Source organism: Lupinus angustifolius, chromosome LG08 (genome assembly GCF_001865875.1).
Source record: "Lupinus angustifolius cultivar Tanjil chromosome LG08, LupAngTanjil_v1.0, whole genome shotgun sequence".
Classification (NCBI taxonomy): Eukaryota; Viridiplantae; Streptophyta; class Magnoliopsida; order Fabales; family Fabaceae; genus Lupinus; species Lupinus angustifolius.
Genome location: NC_032016.1, coordinates 2,675,810 through 2,693,985, shown reverse-complemented (window position 1 = coordinate 2,693,985; position 18,176 = coordinate 2,675,810). Strand labels below are relative to the sequence as shown.

Here is an 18,176-nt window from a genome sequence, read left to right as displayed (position 1 = left end):
AAGATCATCGCACCCTCATACCTTCGAGATTCCGGAAATGGCTCAACAAGGTATGTTCTTCATCTTCACCATGAACTCATTTGGGGTTTCTTCGGTCTAGACCATGGATGTTCCATTCGGGTGTATGTATGGGCATACACATTAGGTTGTGGGAACAAAGCCATGGTCATAAGGACTTCCGCATTCACTCTATGGATTTCGGATGGAGAAGGAAGTTATTCCAACATATCATTCATGGTAAGTTGTGGAAATATACAAAAATACTATTGATTAAGAAATTAATTCCCATTGGATTAAAATATATCAACTAATTTATTAGAAATTGTGGAAAGAAAACCAAAATTAATAATACTTTTTTATTAGTAGGAGTAATCAGAGTTTTAAATTGTGATTTTATGAACAATGACAAAAAAAAAAACAAATAGATGGTGAATTTACTAGCCAATACAATTGGTTCACTAAAATATCTAATATCCCTATGGGGTTCCTCACGCCTTCACTTTTCACACTTGTTTTAATTTGGTCGCTATAAAGCTTTTCATTTTCGACTTTTTCACAAACACAAACTAGACTCGATTCTTGAAATCTTTTTTCTCTTCACACTTACTTTCACAAGCTTTGCCTTTGCATTTGTGAAACCAAACCCCAAACTTCAAACCTCCAACTCGATTCAAAACCCCAAGTCTCATTTATCATACTTTTTAACCCCAACCACCGTGAATTCAAAGATGTAATAAAATCGATTTGAAAATTTGTTGGGTGGTTTAGAAATCGAATATTTTCTAGACGTTTAGAGCATATTTGATTTGGTATTAAATGCATATTTGATACATATATGGATTGGTTTTGGGAATGGGGTTCTGAATTGGGGATATGGAGATTAGAGTTTTTGAATAAGGGAAATATGTATAGTCTAATGGTGAATGTTTCCTACATCTACGAGATTGGATCACGAATTATATAGAAAAAAATATAAAAATATCTTCTGGTATCGAGGGGATTGCACGGATAAAGATTCAAAAAAGAATTGATCTGATTCAAATCATCGTACTTTGACACCATCATGATTAGGTTCTACATCTTCGATCTCCGACGGCCATTCGTCTCCAACCAACGGTAATCTTTTAATTTTAATTTCTAGAAATTGGATGTTCTTTCCATTATTAATTTTGCAATTTCCGACTCAACATCTCTTCATTTTTTTCTTATATGTAACATTTTTTATTTTCTTTATTTTTGTATCTAAGTAATAGATTTTCTGTGTATGTTTTAGCTGATAATGAAGTCATTGTGTTATTATTGCATATCATATTGATCCATTGATTAATTAAAGAGTTTGGAACCCTTGTGATGCTCCATTTTTTAGTTCCTTTTCACTATATATTAATGATTATAGAAATATTTAAAGGTACATTTTACTTGAAGTTGCTAGGATTTCATGCAAACCTTTATGAACCTTATTTTTGTGGAGAGTGGGCACTTTAGTCATTCATGGAAAAACTTTTCCTCACTTGTTTCCATGGAACATAACAATGCATTTTTCAGTCTTCATTCATAATAATGCTTCAAGATCTAAACATCATTCCTTATCGACAATCAAATACTTGACTATGGTGAGATAGGCTCTTAAAATGGATAGGTCAGACTTATCAATTTGGACCTACAAATAGTCTTCCAATTTTGTGAACCAGGTATAGTCTAAATTTGTGTATATCTGATTTTAATTAGTTATTATTTTGTGTGAATATCCACCTTATTCCCTAAAAACATTATGAGTACCAATTAAGTTTAAAAATCAAAACTAGTTCTCAAACATGCTGAATGTGAGCTAACACCTTGAAATGACTATTTTAACTTTAACTTGTATTTGATATATTTAGAGACTATTTTTGGTTTTCTAAATTTCTAAGGATAAAATTGGTAAGCTGAAATTTTGAAGGACCAAATGAGTCTTTAGTGTATTATTTTTATCGTCCTTTTGTTTTGTGTTTTGTTGTGTGAGGATCATGTTGCAAATACCTTCTTTTAATCCCTCTTATTATATCAGTCGAAGTATTGATATAGTACTGTACATGATTTACCTATTAAACTATATATCGGTTAAATTAGATATTTATAATAAATTTAGAAATATATATTATTATTTGCAAACAATTATTGGATTCAAAGTTTGAATCTTTAATTTGTCATTTTATAAAATATTAATTTTTTATGCGCAAACTAGTTTTAACTGATTTAATTGCATGAGTGTATAATTGTCACACCATACGAGTATGAAGATGGTACACCGACTTTTCGGTTAAACAAACCTGTCGCTAAAATGTTTATAACTACTACTCCTTTGTTTTTGTTGTTTGTTGTGTGAGGACCATGTTATAAATACCTCCTATGTAAACAACAAGCACTTGTTGAATGTGATGTTCAAAATATATTTCTTTTATAGACAATTTTTGAAGGAAGAGAGTATACTTTCAGAAGCTTCAATATGGACACTCACATTTCTGATAATTCAATCAATTGAACTGATTCTCGAGAACCATGTTCAAATTATATATTTTGGTGGTGGTATTTTAACTAAAGATGAGAATCTATAAAGGTGAAAGACTTTCACAAGGTATGTGTTGTATGATGTGGATGAGATATCATTGCTTTTTTTAGGTGGTTTGGTGTTTATTTACTCCAAGCATTTAAATATATTTATTTGCATCAAAAGTCTTTACTCGTAATTTTTACTCTAAAGAGTGAAAGTGTAAAACAATGAATTTTTATCGATTTTTTTGGGATGGAGGTTAGAGTTCCGGAAATTATATTTTGAAATTTAAATCATGATATGGTGATAGTAGTAACAATATCACATGATTATGATATGGTGATGATAGTGATGATAGTGATAATATTATCACAATATTTAGAGTGCAAAATTATGATATGGTGATGATATTGACAATATCACATGTTCACCGAAATATAATTTCAAATTTAAATTATTTAATTTTTCAGGCATCTAATTCACAAATTTCTTATTAAGTGTAATATATATGCATGGTTAATATAAAGACTTATATATAATGAGTATATCATCCATGATTCATTTATATTTTTTAGAGTCAATGACGAGTGATGAATTAAGAATGTATAAACTCCTACATTGTGTATAATTTTCTCTCTTTCTTATTTCATATAAATTTTATAAATACACTAAATGTCAATAGAAGTATTTAATAATCAACAAGACGTTGGTCTACTGGTACAAGACTTCGTCAAATTATTAGAAAGATCAAAAGATCAAGAGTTCAATTCTTGAGGCTACATTTGTTGGGAAAGACAACTACACACTCCAGAAAAGATTAATTTCTTACCTATAGAAGGATAGAATAGTTTTAGTAATATGAAAACAATACAATAGAAGTCTATGGTTTCTTGTAAATCTCATAAATAATATAGTTCATACCATTATATTTTTTTGAACCATTTAACCACATCAAACAAATTAACATTAAGTCAATCATTGATATTATTATTCTCTTTAGTTTTTATTATAAAGTATTTTTAACTAAATTATATATTAATAACAACAATAAATTTATTATTTCTTATTGATGAAGAAAGAGTAAATAAGAAAAAATAATAAGCAAATAACACTTAAAAAATATGAAGTGCCTTATACAAAATTAGGAACCTAACAACTCTTTTAAGAGATGTGGGAGCACATCATTACCTACCCTAGTTACTATCTAGAAACATATGAGTTGTACACAAGCTTAGAATTACTATTTCGTCCTTAATAAATCATGAATGAAGTTTAGTGTGGGGGCATGGGAGCACATCTTCTATTCAATAATATGTATATTCCATGTGTTATAAATCGTGATAGATCAAAAAAATAATTACTAATTATATTTTTAATTTAAATGTATTTTTTAATCCATGACAAGTTTACCACAAATTTGAATCAACTTTAGAACTTCTCAGCATAGTTGACACTCCTTTGTCTTCTTTCTTTCTCAGGTTTCTACCTTTTCAACCACATTGTTCCAAACACGTTCAAATCATTCACTATCACTTTCTTCATCATCATCATCATAATCATCTTCTATATTCCTTATCACACACCAATTCCCATTCTTTTCTCAATTGGGTATTTGGGTTCCTTCATTTATCAGTTTTGTCCATCCCACCCCATTATTTGTTCTTCTTTTTTCGTTATCTCATTCTTCTCCAAGTTACATTCCTTTTCTCTTTTCCATTATAGGTTTGAATTGCATTATTATTGTTTATTTTTGTATTAGTTGTTTTCACGTTTTGCTATAGCTAAATAGTTTTGTTAAGTTTGAAGTGATTGATTTTGCTTTTTTTGGGTACCACATCGCATGCATCAGAATTTAGCTGCATGTAGAATCTGGATGTGAAACTCTATATGCTGTTTCTTCTTTCTTACATCATTTCAGCTGGTAGCTTTTGTGATTGTCTTTCTCCCTAAACTATAATTATTTTGTTTATATTCAATTCTGAATTTTCATTTATAATTATAAAAAGAAGAATAATGAGGCACATTCTGTGTTCGCTTTCTTGTTTGAGGTGTTTAGGAATATATCTGCAATAATACACTGTGCATTGACTTGATAACTTTTCTTTTGATTTGGTGTCTTTCTAATATTAGTAAGGAAATTTTTTCCATGTTCTCATAGAATCATATTCCTCTTGAAATCATAGGTGGCTGTTTTTCAACACTTTTGGTAATGTAACTTACTAAAACAAGATCTGCATTTCTAGAATTAGTTCTTTTGGTACTATGTTTATCAGTTAAGTATGTTTCTGAAATGTTTTGAATTTGATGCTTATATTTATCTATATCTAATTTTTGTTGTGTGTTTGTGTTTTATCATTTAGAGTGAGCCATCATACCCACCAAGAATAGCACTGTTTTTTTTGGGTGTGAATATGCTTTTGGGAATAAGATCAAAGAGTAGAAAAAGTGTTTCAACTCAAGTTCACTTCATCATCCATGTTCAGGAGATCAAGCCATGGCTGCCTTCGCAATCACTGAGATCTGTTCAATCTGTACTACTACAATGGGAAAACGATGATCAGAATTCTGGGTCTCTGGCTTCTAGCGCTGGAAATGGAAGTATCCAATTCAATGAATCTTTCAGATTATCAGTACTATTGTGGAGAGAAGCATCAAAGAAAAGCAAACACCTTGAAAATTTTCAGAAGAATTACTTAGATTTTAACTTGTATGACAAGGCAGCGAAAAGTCAACTCTTAGGATCAGTCACAATAAACCTTGCAGATTTTGGAACTCTTAAGGAAATCAAAGCTATAATGACTCAGTTGAACTGCAAGAAGAGTTTCAAGAATTCAACACAACCGTATCTTTATATTAGTATTCAGCCAGTTGATACAGAGTGTTCTAGCTCATCACCAAACAGCACCATGTCGAAAGAATTGTCACTATACAAGGAAGAAAGTGAATCCGTATCGCAATCAGTAAATGATGATGATGATCTTGAAATTGTGTCTTTTACTGATGATGATAATAATGATGATGTTCCTTCAAATACCTCTTATTCTATCAGATCTTCTCCAGAGACTACTGGAGGTTTGTCCCCTCAGAGTGAAAACTACTAAAGTTATTTATCTTCTATTTGTGTTGGATTTAAATAAATCTAAAATTCTAAATCATTGCCCCTATTCTCCTTGATGAAGGGGTTACTTTCTACATTCAATGTGCATTGCTTTATTATGATTTGGCAATAATTGACTTCAAACTCTTGTTGTCACCCTGTTTCAATGATATACATCAACATGCTTGTGGTGTTTAGTTGTATGATGCTCCATGTTCTATTGGTACTGTACTCCTGTTATATCAAGTATTTATATGACCTTATCCCAAAAAATTTGCTCATTGAAATCTTTTTCATCAATTACCTGTAAGGTTGGTTTGTAATTATCAATTTAGCTCTGCCATAAAATTATCAAAATTTTGAACTCAAACTGTGTTGACATGTAATCCTTTTAAAATGGTAATTAAATATATTGAGAAGGAACTAGAGCATTGCAGAACATGCATATTTTCTATTGATTATCTGATCTCTAGCACAATAATATTTTATACAGAAATGCAATTGTCGAGTTCTGCCATGTTATAGCATGTTGCCATTTGATTTCAGACAAAGCCAAAATCAGTAAAGGGGGAAGAAAGGGATCTAATGGAGAATTGGTTACACGCTTGGAACACACCACTTCTAGCTTACTGGGAAGCATGTATGGTGCAGCATCCACAAAGTTCAATGGCATCAAATCTCCCTCTTCATCCATGGGTCTGTCCTCAGATATGGGAAATGCAGCAAGTGACCGACCTTCTTTTCCTAGAGTTTCTGATAAAGGTTTCAAGGTAGCTGATGCAAGTTTTAAAATTCCTAAAAGCATTCAACAATTCTTGGGGAAAAATATCACTGAAGGTGATATGGTTAACGCCAAATCTTATTTTCATATATTTCATCAAGTACGCAACCAAACTTCGAAAAATCTTCCCAATCTTAAGTGACTCAAGAGGATAGCATTAATCTTTTTTTTATAGGCAAGGATAGCATTAATCAAGAAGTGGAAATGCTTCACGAAGAGCTGCGGGAAGCTGCTGCTCTTGAAGTTTCACTGTACTCAGTTATTGCTGAGCATGGTAGCTCATCAAACAAGGTCCACGCACCCGCTCGGCGCCTTTCTAGATTCTATTTCCATACTTGTAGAGTTGGCTCCCCTGCTACGATTGCTAGTGCAGCGAAAAGTGCTGTCTCAGGATTTGTTTTGGTTTCTAAAGCATGTGGAAATGATGTTCCAAGGTATATAAAACTTGATCACAACTTTCTTAAGTATGTCGAAATGATAAATTCAGGAGCATTTAACTGATGATTTTGTCCTTATGGATCTAAACTGAAACAAGGTTTGATAGAAGGTCAAAACAAGTTTACTAACTTTATGTTCTGACATGGAGTATATATTCTTTATCTGTGAAAACTGCTATAGAATTTTGTTTTCTTATCAATTGAAGTTAAGCCATATAAAAAACATGAGATTAGGAATTTTGTTTTCGAGACAAAGTTGGAAAAACTCCTATTGAGGAGAAGACGATGTTGCCTCACTTAAGGTGGTTAAGTCTTGTGAGTAGATCCCAATAGAGACTCTCCTGAGAAAAGTGGATGAAAAGGACTACTTAAAATAGGTAGAGGAAGTAAACTTTCATGAATCATCTTTTCCAAAAGCTTAAGCTGTTTGGTGAAATTATATAAATGGTTTTATATATTTAACATGCCCCTTCACATACGAGCCCTTTCGGTTTGAAGCATTGACAATGCACAAACCCACCTAAAAGAAAGGAGATGGCTAGGATGTTCTAATGACATGTCACAAACCATCTCTCCTAAAAGCTTAATCCGATTGTTGAAAGCTTAATTCGTCGTTAAAAATTGACTTTTGATAGAGCCCAATCGCATTGTTTGTTAATGTAGCCAACCTCAACTAATAAGGTAAAGCTTGGTTGTTGACATATCTATTAAAAGTTGGTTGATTTAACATCACTTTCAGAAGTTGTCTGCATAAGTTTTATTGTGCATGTGCATTTGTATTTATTCTAAGTTTACTTTTTTTAACCTTGAATAGATTGACATTTTGGTTCTCAAATTTAATATTGATGAGAGCAATTGTGAGCAAAGGAATTGAAGAGACATTTCACAATGGTCCATGCATCAATAGGGACTGTGATGGAAATGACCCCCCTTGTCATGAAAAGGAAAAGACAAAAGACAAATTTCATAGTTGGGAGGATCCAGAAACATTTGTAGTTGCATTGGAAAAGGTCGAAGCATGGATGTTCTCTCGAATTGTTGAGTCTGTGTGGTGGCAGGTTGAATCATAACCATTGATTTTCTTCTCATTTTTCTTCTGATACTTCTGCATCTGTACCACCTTTCAGAAAACATAGATTTGAAACTGAAAGTGCTTGTAATTTTGCTGATACGCTTTGGTGTTTGTTGTCCCCAGACCTTGACACCATATATGCAGTCTGCAGCTGCTAAGAGCTCTAGATCAAGGAAAATAAATGGGAAGAGATATGGTTTAGGTGATCAAGATCAAGTAAACTTTTCTGTTGATTTGTGGAAAAGAGCGTTCAAGGATGCTGGTGAAAGGCTTTGTCCTCTTCAAGCTGGTGGGCATGAGTGTGGCTGCTTGCCTGTGATAGCTATTTTGGTACAATGTTTAGCTTTGATTTTAGTGATGCAATGTGTTGCCACTATATTCTACTTTTATACATGTATATGGGTCTAGATGCATGTTAGTTATATAACATGGCAAAACTTTTACTTTGGTGTCCTCGCCAGTCCAATGTTTAAATCTAATCTTGAAATGTTTGAATTTGTGGTTAGAGGGTATTTATTTTAAATACAAAATCTGTTACAACTGGTAATCTCTAAGAACAGAATTAGAAGAATCGTAGATTGAAGTGTAGGGATTCAAGATCAATGTGATCTTGAATCTGTAGAATAATTGCGAATTGAAAAAGAATTACAAGAATGAAGAAGAATTCTGAGTTTGGTAACTGATTTGCTTCAAATCAGTTATTCTTACTTTCTTAGGAAATTAATTACTACCCTTACAAGCCAAACCCTTTTCTCTTTATATCCTTTCTCTTTAGTAACTAACTTCCTAACAGTTTTACCAAAATAGCCACGTGTGCTAGAGTTAGTGATAGCCATGTGGACTAAGTGGTTTTCTTATTCTTTCTTGCATATACATGCTTAATGGAAGGTCTTATCCTATCAAAATCCTTTAATATCTTTACAACAACAACCAAGCCTTTATCCCACTAGATGGGGTCGGCTAAAATCCTTTAATATCTCTATTCTCTAAATTAGGAAGAAAGGTGCTTTGATGTGCTTGTGAAATACCCTTATGCATAAGTTTAAAGCTAAAGGTGATATAAGCAGTAAGGTGGAAATGTTGTGCTTAAGTAAGAACATACAAAGGTAATAGGTTGGAGAAAATACTAACAAAATTTCTGTCATTGTTTTGTGAAGGTGGTAATATATTAAGTTCAATGCTGTTTTTGTTTTTATAACATCGATGCAATTTTTAGAACCGAGCTACTACAAACCTGAGACTAAGTTAATTCTATTCATCTCTTTTATTTTGACCTACAACATATGCAAATGAGCTTTCTCATTTCTGTCCATTGCTAGTTCTTTGTGTTGGATAGTATCCTGGTTGCTTCTTTTATAGTTGAATATTGGTACATTATTATATAGACAGATGGTTATGTACACCTTTATAGACTGCACTAGCATCTTTTTGTGTTTTTGGAACTTGATGTCATAAACTTCTGCCTTCTGGATTGGTTTGGTTCTAGACATAGCATGGAGCCTCTTTGACCCTGTGGTCATGACTTCAATCTTTACTGTGTCTGTCTATTCTTCATATAAACTGAATTTGAACATAAGGTTTGATTTGTCGAGACTCGATACTTCCCAAAGGGTTCTGAATGAGGCTCCCCCACTTTTTAGGATAAAAACCAAAATTTGGACCTGCTTTTGGGTTGAGTTGATTCTTGACAGTTGAGGGAAACATAGGCTTTTTCCATCATTTTATTAATTACTTCTGGTTGATAGTTTCGAACTGAAATCTGCTGTACCACTCCCTTTGCCAACAATGAGAAACAACCAATTTATTTGTTGATTCTATGGGTTTAAGTGGCTTTGGGTGTTGCATGACAATTTTTAACGAGATGGTTGTTTCTCATTGGTGGCAAAGGAAGTGATATGGAGGAGTAGGTACAGAAGATTTCCATTCGATAGTTTGTGCGTGTTTGGAATTGGTTATATCATTGGTTTATTCATGAAAAGTTCCAAGTTGGAAAGATGATGTACATGTTCTTTTTTTTTCTCTTAATGATAATAGGTTATTTTGTTCCTATCTTCAAAAAACTAAATGCAGGCTGATGGAAATAGGACTTTTTCGTATGGTTGTAGGTGATGGAGCAATTGGTAAATAGACTAGATATTGCAATGTTCAATGCAATTCTTCGTGAATCGGATGAAGAGATGCCCACGGATCCTATATCTGACCCCATTAGTGATTCTAAGGTTCTTCCTATTCCAGCTGGAAAATCAGGCTTTGGGGCTGGTGTACAGCTGAAGAATGCTGTGAGTGATGAATTTTTGTTCTATGCCTTGTTTCTTATTTTTATAAAAAACAAGATTGGTCATAATATTCTGACCTGGGTCCTTCATCCCTAATATTTTTTTGTATATTTTTCACTGCATAGCTTGCATCCTCTGTACCGACTGCAATATGCACTAGTATATCTTTGAGAAAGTTCGCTAGATGATCAAATGGATGAAGTGTCTTGTGATGGTGGTAGAATTATTGTGAAAACATACATACTAATTATTAGTCACAGGAGTTGGGTAGTAGTAGATAAATTTTTTTAAAAATTTCAAGGTCAGAAATATTTTATAGCAATTACCATCAAAAACAACTTTGATGACTTGGGAGTATGATTTTTGATTTCTTAACTTCATCTAGATTTTGAATGGCATTTAATTTTAAGTGCTTGAATTTTGATTCATTCATAGGTAACATTAGTTTAGTTAAGAAGGTTTTTTTTCTCCTCAAGATTTGCCTAAAGCCCTAGACATGCTCCTTAATTTCCCTTCTAAATTTGTTGTATGATGGACAGAATTAATAAAATTTGTTAGTTATAAAACCAGCAATGCTCTTTCGTAGTGAATGTTGGGCAATGAAGTGCAAGCAAGAGCGAAAATAAATGCAGCAGAGATGAGCATGCTGAGATGGATTACTGGATATACAAGAAAAAATAGATTAGGAATGAAATTATCTTGCACAAGTTATAGTTTTATCAATTATGGAGAAGATGATGGAAACTCACATAGGGCGATTTGATTGTGTGAGAAGATAAGTAGTAGAGGCTTCCTCTAAATAGTTTTAAGTCTGACTTAAAATCCATTTGACAGTTAGTCAATTGAAAAGGGTTGAACCTAATGGCATTGATTGATCCATTAAGAAAGACCTTCCTCTAAATGGTTTTAGTAAAAAATCATTTTTAATCGAACTTAATGGCATTGATTGATCCATGTAATCAACCACACTTCCTGAGATAAAATTTGGTTGTAATTCCAATATGGATTTGCGATTTTTGTCCTCTTGCTTAACCTTTTACTCTCTGTACTCAGATTAGTAACTGGACAAGATGGCTTTCAGATTTATTTGGCACTGTTGGTAGTGACTCTCATGAACATAGCAATCAAAATGAAAAACCAAATTGTGAATCAGCCGTCAAGCCTTTCCAACTCCTTCGTGCATTAAGTGATCTAATGATGCTTCCTTTTGAAATGCTTGCAGATGAATCTATGAGAAAAGAGGTTCTGCCAAACTTCCTATTGTTGAGCTGTGTACTTTATTTTAGGGAAATTGTTTCTGAATTCTTATAATGTAAAATTTCTCTAGGTATGCCCTAGATTTGGTGTATCATTGATAAAACAGGTTGTCAACAATTTTGTCCCAGATGAGTTCTCCCCAGGGCCTGTTCCAGTTGCTGTTATTGAAGCCTTGAATGATGAGGTTGGTTGATTTTAAGCAGAAATATTTAGCAACATACTCTTTTCATCAATCAACTCCACACACTCTTCATCATTGCACGGAGTTCACGTAGGACCAACAAATAGAGAGTGAATCTCACATGATTTAGCGAGTCCTGCATGAAATTCGCCTAATAATAAAGTAGTATTAAAGAGACTATTGCGAAGAGTGTGTTGTTTGCGTTTCTCTTTTATTCATGCTTGAACTTCCTTTATATTATTGCAATGCCTGCATTCTGTGTCTACTAAATACTGTTATAGCCCTTTCTTTCCCTTTCGATAGAGCAGTGAAAATATAAGAAAGTAATTTATGCATTTTGGGTGGAATTCTTTTGATTTTAGGATATTCAGGATGATGAAGGGTCTATCACAAGCATTCCATGCACTGCCGGTTCCACATTCTACACACCACCTCTAGCTTCTTTAGTTGTGAGCATGCGACAAGAAGTGGGAACTCGGAAATTATATACCAGTGATGATGAACTCGATGAATTGGATTCACCACTTTCTGTTATCGGCATGGATGAGTCTTCACCTTCATCTAAGAAAAAACTTTCAGTAGCAAAGGGGGCCCGTAAGGTTATTCGATATGAGCTTCTGCGAAAAGTATGGAGGAGTACTGAATGATGACATACTTCTACTACTGTTTTCTTTACTTGTGTATATGTATCAATTCTCATAATATATTCAGTCTTTGTTTTCACTCTCCTTCAAATTTTGGCCTTCAACAATCTTACTTTACATTCTCATGGAGCTCAAATTCCATTAATTTGTATAGATGTTTTCTTTGAAGACATTCTACTATGATAGAAGTAGTATCCAAGTGAACTTGAAAAACATACCAAGACACTATTATCTTCTTTGTGGTTAGTGCAGTTTCTTGAGGTGCAAGTTATGTTTGCATGCATACTGGATTCAGCAATTGAAAGGAGATCACCATTGTTTCTTCAGAGTTTTGTGGCTTCTACTTCTCTTTTTCCATGCATTTCTTCACAGTGAACATTGTTCTCTTTGGACAACAACTTTTATAACCAATTCAGTTCAAACTATTTGTGAAGGTAACATTCTTGATGATCCTCTTTCATATGGTAACTAAAGTATTAGTAATTTGTCAACAAATGGATTGTGGTATAATTAGCAGAGTGACCAAACATTTTCAGTTTGACAAAGAATTCCAAGAGTAGGGGTATCTTTGTTGAAGAAATCATGTTTGAACTAAATAGGATTATTATCATGGATGATGAAGTTCTTTTTATCAAATATTTAAGATAAATACATTTTTGGGATTCAAACCTTAGATTTTTGGTCATTTAAATTTTATAATCGCTCATTGGCAATTTGAAGATTTGTAATTTTGACTGTCTTTTAATGACTTAAATAAAGTTGAAGGATAAAGTTATGAATTTTTTTCTTGATTTCATTCAATGACACAAAGATGGTCAATTGGAGGTCTTTAAATTGATGAAAAGGGTAAAGTTGCCAAAAAAATAAAAATAAAAATAAAGGGCTCGATAAGTTATATAAGAAATGAACTTTATAATTTTATAATATATTTTTTTAAATCTTAGTAAATGATTTTATCTAAATCTAATGATAACAGCCAATAATTATGGTCAAACTTTAGCTGTGTGGAATTTTTTAAAAGAAAGTATTGTCTCAAATATCTTAAACATATAAAATTAAATAAAATATCAAAAAATATTAACAACAATTCAAAATAAGTAATAAAAATCTAAAAATATTAATGGAATGAAATTTTCCCAATTAAAAAATCTATGAAATTTGATAATAAAAGCATGTTTCCAAACTTGAAATTGTAATTTGGCTAATTTATTGAATTGTCGTGTTAAACTTTTTTGTGTAGTTTTTCTTAAATAGACAGCCTTTTAACAATTCCCAATTTCCTTATATATATTTTTGAACTGCTTTATCCTTTTTTGAACAAATGATTTATTACCATATGATACTTGTTAAGAAAACAAAAAGATAGTAAGTATTGATTGCAAAGCAAAGTTTTTCGAATTTTTTATGTATAAAGTGTTTATTTTCATTTAAAGTTTAATATTTTTTTCCTACTTTACCAAAATCTATTTTACTTTCCATTTTGGCCTCTGAGTAAATATTTTTTTATTAACGAAATTATTTATCTACGGTCAAGCCTTTTCTTCTTATTTGAAAATACAATGAATGGTTTCAAGAGTCATTTTTTATAATACACACAAATAAAGTAAATACCATATATAAAATGACAATTCTATGTATTTAGTGATTTTAAAATAATTATAGTAAAGACTTTCATGTCTTTGTAAATTATTATTTTCATGCCAATTAGTATTTTACTGGTTGTTTCTAATAGGCACATCTTCAAATAATAATTCTAATAATTACTATAAATTTTCAATCAATTGATATAAATTTCCAAAAATAATTACTTATGTTTCTATTTAATTATTTTACTTTTTAGACCAATATTTCTAATTAATATAAGTTTAGGACCTATATTTTTTTTTACAAGCATCTAATAATTACTATAATTTCATCAACTAATTGATGTATTTACCAAATTTCATTACTCAGGTTTTGCATTGAATTCCTTTTTTTTTTCTTTTTAAGAGAAATATTTCTAATTACTAATGCTAATTAATTTAAATAATTATTAAGTTGACTGAATTTGAAGTATTTTATTTAATATTTTCCTTTTAGCCGTAATGACATTTAAATGATTGATAGGAAAAATTATTAAAATTGTTAGCTTTTCAAAAGTAATTAAAATACTAATTATCATTTTCCTATTATAATATTAGATACTAATAAATAAAAGCTACAAAGGTCCAAATACTTATTACAATCATTCCTAATGCATGTTGATTTTAATACAATGCAATCAATTATATTATCAACTATGCTAAAGAAAATATAATCGGTTATACACCAAAAAATATTCGACTTAGTTGATAGATGATTGAATTTCTTAAATATGATATAGAAGTTTAATACTTGTCATATATTTAGAAATTGTTAATAAAAATAAAATTGACATCACTAACCTATACATTTCAAAAGAGATTAGTAAATATATGATCAATTACAAATGTGATCAATTAATATGATCAATTACAAATGTTCACTTTAATGTTTTATAATTAATTGGCAATTTTTTATTTAAATTCATATATTTTATCTATATATAATAAAAATGATATATCTATATTTCTATATTTATATTTATACTATATATAAAGCCAAAACTTGAAATAACTACTACAATGATTCTATTTTTTATTTTACCCTTAATATTTTTTATTTCTAAAGTAAAATCATGTAATCATAGATAACTATAATTAATACATCTTACTTTAAGTTGGATATTATAATAAATACAAAAATTATAACATGAAGTATGTCCAATAAAAAACATTCTAATTCTCTAAAATAAAAAATACAAATTTAATACCTAATATCATAAAATAAAAATGTGGGTCGACATAGTATAAAGTCAAAACATGGTGTAATTATCACCATGATATAATTTATATATACATATTTTGTCATTCAATTTTTTATTCCTATATAAACATCTCAAACACATTAATTATAAGTTGCATATTCTAATAAAGACAAAAAACATATTTTAATTTTACAAAATAAAATATATAAAAATTAATTACTTAGTACTTTAAAATAAGAATGTGGCCGATAGGTACTCGACAGTGTTTGTTGCACACTAGTATATATATAAAGAAAAGTTTTTTCATTAAGAATTTTTACAATGTTAATGTACATTTATCGTAGATACATATGTTAATTATCATTGATTTCTAAATAAAATTCATATACATGAATGATAATAATATACTAAATTTTAATTTAATCATCAGTTAATATATATATATACATATATATTAAATTATAATTTAATTAATCATGTATCTATCATTCATACATAATTTGAATACTACATATATTAATGATATTTTTCTTAAATTAAAAATTACTAGTAAATGTACAAACCACTATAAAATCCTCCTATTTCTCATGCCTAATGTTCACCACCACCTTGTTTTCTCTCAACTCCATTTAACTTAAAACACCATGGCCAACAACAATATTAACAACTTCAACAATTATTCTGTCACCTTTGACCAACATGGTACCCGCATTTTCACATGTGGAGTATGCAACAATGTTTTCAATGACCCACTTGCCTTCATTAGGCACATTGAGTCTCATGTTGCTCCTGAAAGTGCTGCAGTCAGAATGCTTAGACGTAATTTCAATAGGTCAATGTTGTTACAAGAGATAAGAAACCTTAATGCTAGAAGGGTTTCACAACCATTACCCCAACACCAACACCAACAACAACAACAACATCATGCACTTGTGCCTCAACAAAGAACAAGACCACTTCTTTATGCTAACCAGGTGGTTCCTTCACACCCAGTTCAACCACCAAGATTTCAACCAGATATGTTACCTTTTCATGGGAATATTGTAGCTCCAATGGCACGACCACTTGCTGCACCAGTTCAACAAGAGATGCAAATGGAAGTGTCTCCAATAGATGGAACCAGACCTTATATTAATCTTCTAGACAAACCCATTAACAACAATGAGGTTGGTAATGGGGTTAACATGTATCATGGCTTGCAAAACATAGATCTCACATTAAGGCTCTAGGGCTTTAAGGGGTTTAATTATTTATCTTCCTTTTTATTTTGTGTCTTGAGTTAATAATTCACAACTATATTTCATGTGTATTTCTGAAAATTTTAGATTCACATAATGTTGTTTGTTGTTGAGTTATGAGTTATCTATTAAAGTTGAATTATATATGTTGTTTAATTGCAATTGCATTATCTTTTTTTATTTGTATATTATTGAATTTGCTATGAATTGTTCATGTAAATTACTGAATCTTTTTTGTTCCACCACAAACATAAGGACATCCTTGATGACCAGATAAATTGTCAGTACATATGTAAATACAGAATAGAGTTGTGAGATTTGTCTGATATCAATGAATCTCGAAACCCAACTTACCTAAGCGGATGAATCTTTTAAGTTGTTTATAGATTTATTGTTAAGTTTAAAATAATGTAAAAGTTAAATTATAAATAATTTTCATTTCCTAAATTTTTAAATACTAGCATCAAATCCTTAATCCTTTATGGATTCAACATTATAGTTAAGCTGGTAAAAAAAACAGAGGCAGATGTGTTAGTCCTCAGCTACTATGATATGATAGGAAGCACTAGGCTAATTTATCCAAATAATACACCTTGCTAAAGTAATTTTCCAACATATTAGAGTACTTTCAAAACCATCTATCAATTTGTGGTATAAAAAAATATTTATCAATTTAATAGACAAACAAACAGATTATTTACCAAAACAAGGGAGTCTAAGTCAACCAAATTTTATATTATTTTATTTGGATATATATCAAGTCTTGAATGGGAAATCAATTTCTTTGAAAAAATAATAGGGTTTCAAAAAAATTGAAACATAGGAGACATGCGGACAATGTGGTGGTACCAGTGTGTCCCTGCTACAACAAATGATAACATCTTTTGTCCCACATTTTGTGTCACTCTATATACTATAAGATGTAATTGACTAAAATATATATTTAAATTAAAAGTTTATTATTAAGTAATTTTCTAACCAATCATACCTTATGACACATGAAATTGTACAATATCTGGGGCGAAGATGTGATACAAACAAATAACGTGTTTGTTGTTAGTTGTAGGCCCTACGGCGGATCATTATAGGGGCAGGTGGGGGCTCCTGCCCCCTGAATTTTTACATACCTAAATGTATTTTTTGTCCTACAAAATGTGTCAATTCATATGCTACTTGAAAAATAATTAATTATTAAACTTTTAAATTATAAAATATTTTTTAGTCAATCATAACAAGTAACACATAGAGTAATACATTTTTTTGGAAAAACACATACACTCCATTTACCTAAGCCCAAACGATATTTTTATGAAGATACTCATTCGAGCTCACATATTTCTTTAATTTGTAGTTTGATAAATAAATTTAGTCCAATTTGTGTGTCCTTCTAAAAATTATACATAACTGATCTAATTCTTTTACATACGTAAATGATAATGTTGTTTATAATAGTATGATTTTATTTGAATTCGAAACCATTTTACACATAACGAAAGAGATTGTGTATGTATTTTTTGTTACTATCAATATTATCTCTTACCTTCTGGGTAAGTAACTAATCTCTTTTGAAGTTTATGATTGTTTCCTCCTAGGGCCTTACACCACTAGACTAACGCTTTGTTAATAAATTATATGTCTATTGATAATATATATTCTAAGAATTCATTTAATATTGATAATATATGTATTTTTGTCCAACAATTATATGTTATCGATTTTAATGAGTAAGAAAATATTAGTTTGAGATGTCAATTTCAACATTTTAGTCTTGATGTTGTTAGTCATTCAAGTTTGAAAAACTCTCAACCATATATTGTTAGTCATATATTGTTTTATCAA

At 30.7% G+C, this 18,176-nt stretch overlaps 2 protein-coding genes across 6 annotated transcripts in view; both read left to right on the top strand.

The window, feature by feature from the left end:
* Positions 1–9,999, top strand: part of LOC109354248 (casein kinase 1-like protein 10) — a 27,705-nt gene extending 17,706 nt beyond the window's left edge. Inside the window, exon 16 of the transcript XR_002108529.1 lies at positions 9,988–9,999. The gene's annotated coding sequence lies outside the window, so the exon portion shown is untranslated. The remainder of the gene's footprint in view (positions 1–9,987) is intronic.
* On the top strand, positions 4,027–12,440 carry LOC109354243. Of its 5 annotated transcripts, none has more exons than XM_019596606.1 (10): positions 4,027–4,252; positions 4,919–5,602; positions 6,174–6,464; positions 6,584–6,842; positions 7,660–7,903; positions 8,041–8,247; positions 10,023–10,196; positions 11,247–11,435; positions 11,521–11,634; positions 11,994–12,440. In XM_019596606.1, the coding sequence occupies exons 2-10, from the start codon at positions 4,942–4,944 to the stop codon at positions 12,276–12,278; spliced, it is 2,424 nt and encodes an 807-aa protein (XP_019452151.1). In that variant the 5' UTR covers positions 4,027–4,252; positions 4,919–4,941; the 3' UTR covers positions 12,279–12,440. The 5 variants fall into 5 exon arrangements, 4 of the variants coding, with proteins under 4 accessions (XP_019452151.1, XP_019452149.1, XP_019452150.1 ...); XM_019596604.1 differs by having other exon boundaries at positions 4,891–5,602; XM_019596605.1 differs by lacking the exon at positions 4,027–4,252 and adding an exon at positions 4,265–4,659 and having other exon boundaries at positions 4,891–5,602.

Bases quoted from the DNA above. Each gene is read 5' to 3' on its own strand.
- LOC109354243 (XM_019596606.1), top strand. From the start codon at position 4,942: ATGCTTTTGGGAATAAGATCAAAGAGTAGAAAAAGTGTTTCAACTCAA. The intron at 8,248-10,022 runs GTACAATGTTTA...GTATGGTTGTAG, and splicing joins TGCCTGTGATAGCTATTTTG to GTGATGGAGCAATTGGTAAA. The intron at 11,436-11,520 runs GTTCTGCCAAAC...AAATTTCTCTAG, and splicing joins ATGAATCTATGAGAAAAGAG to GTATGCCCTAGATTTGGTGT.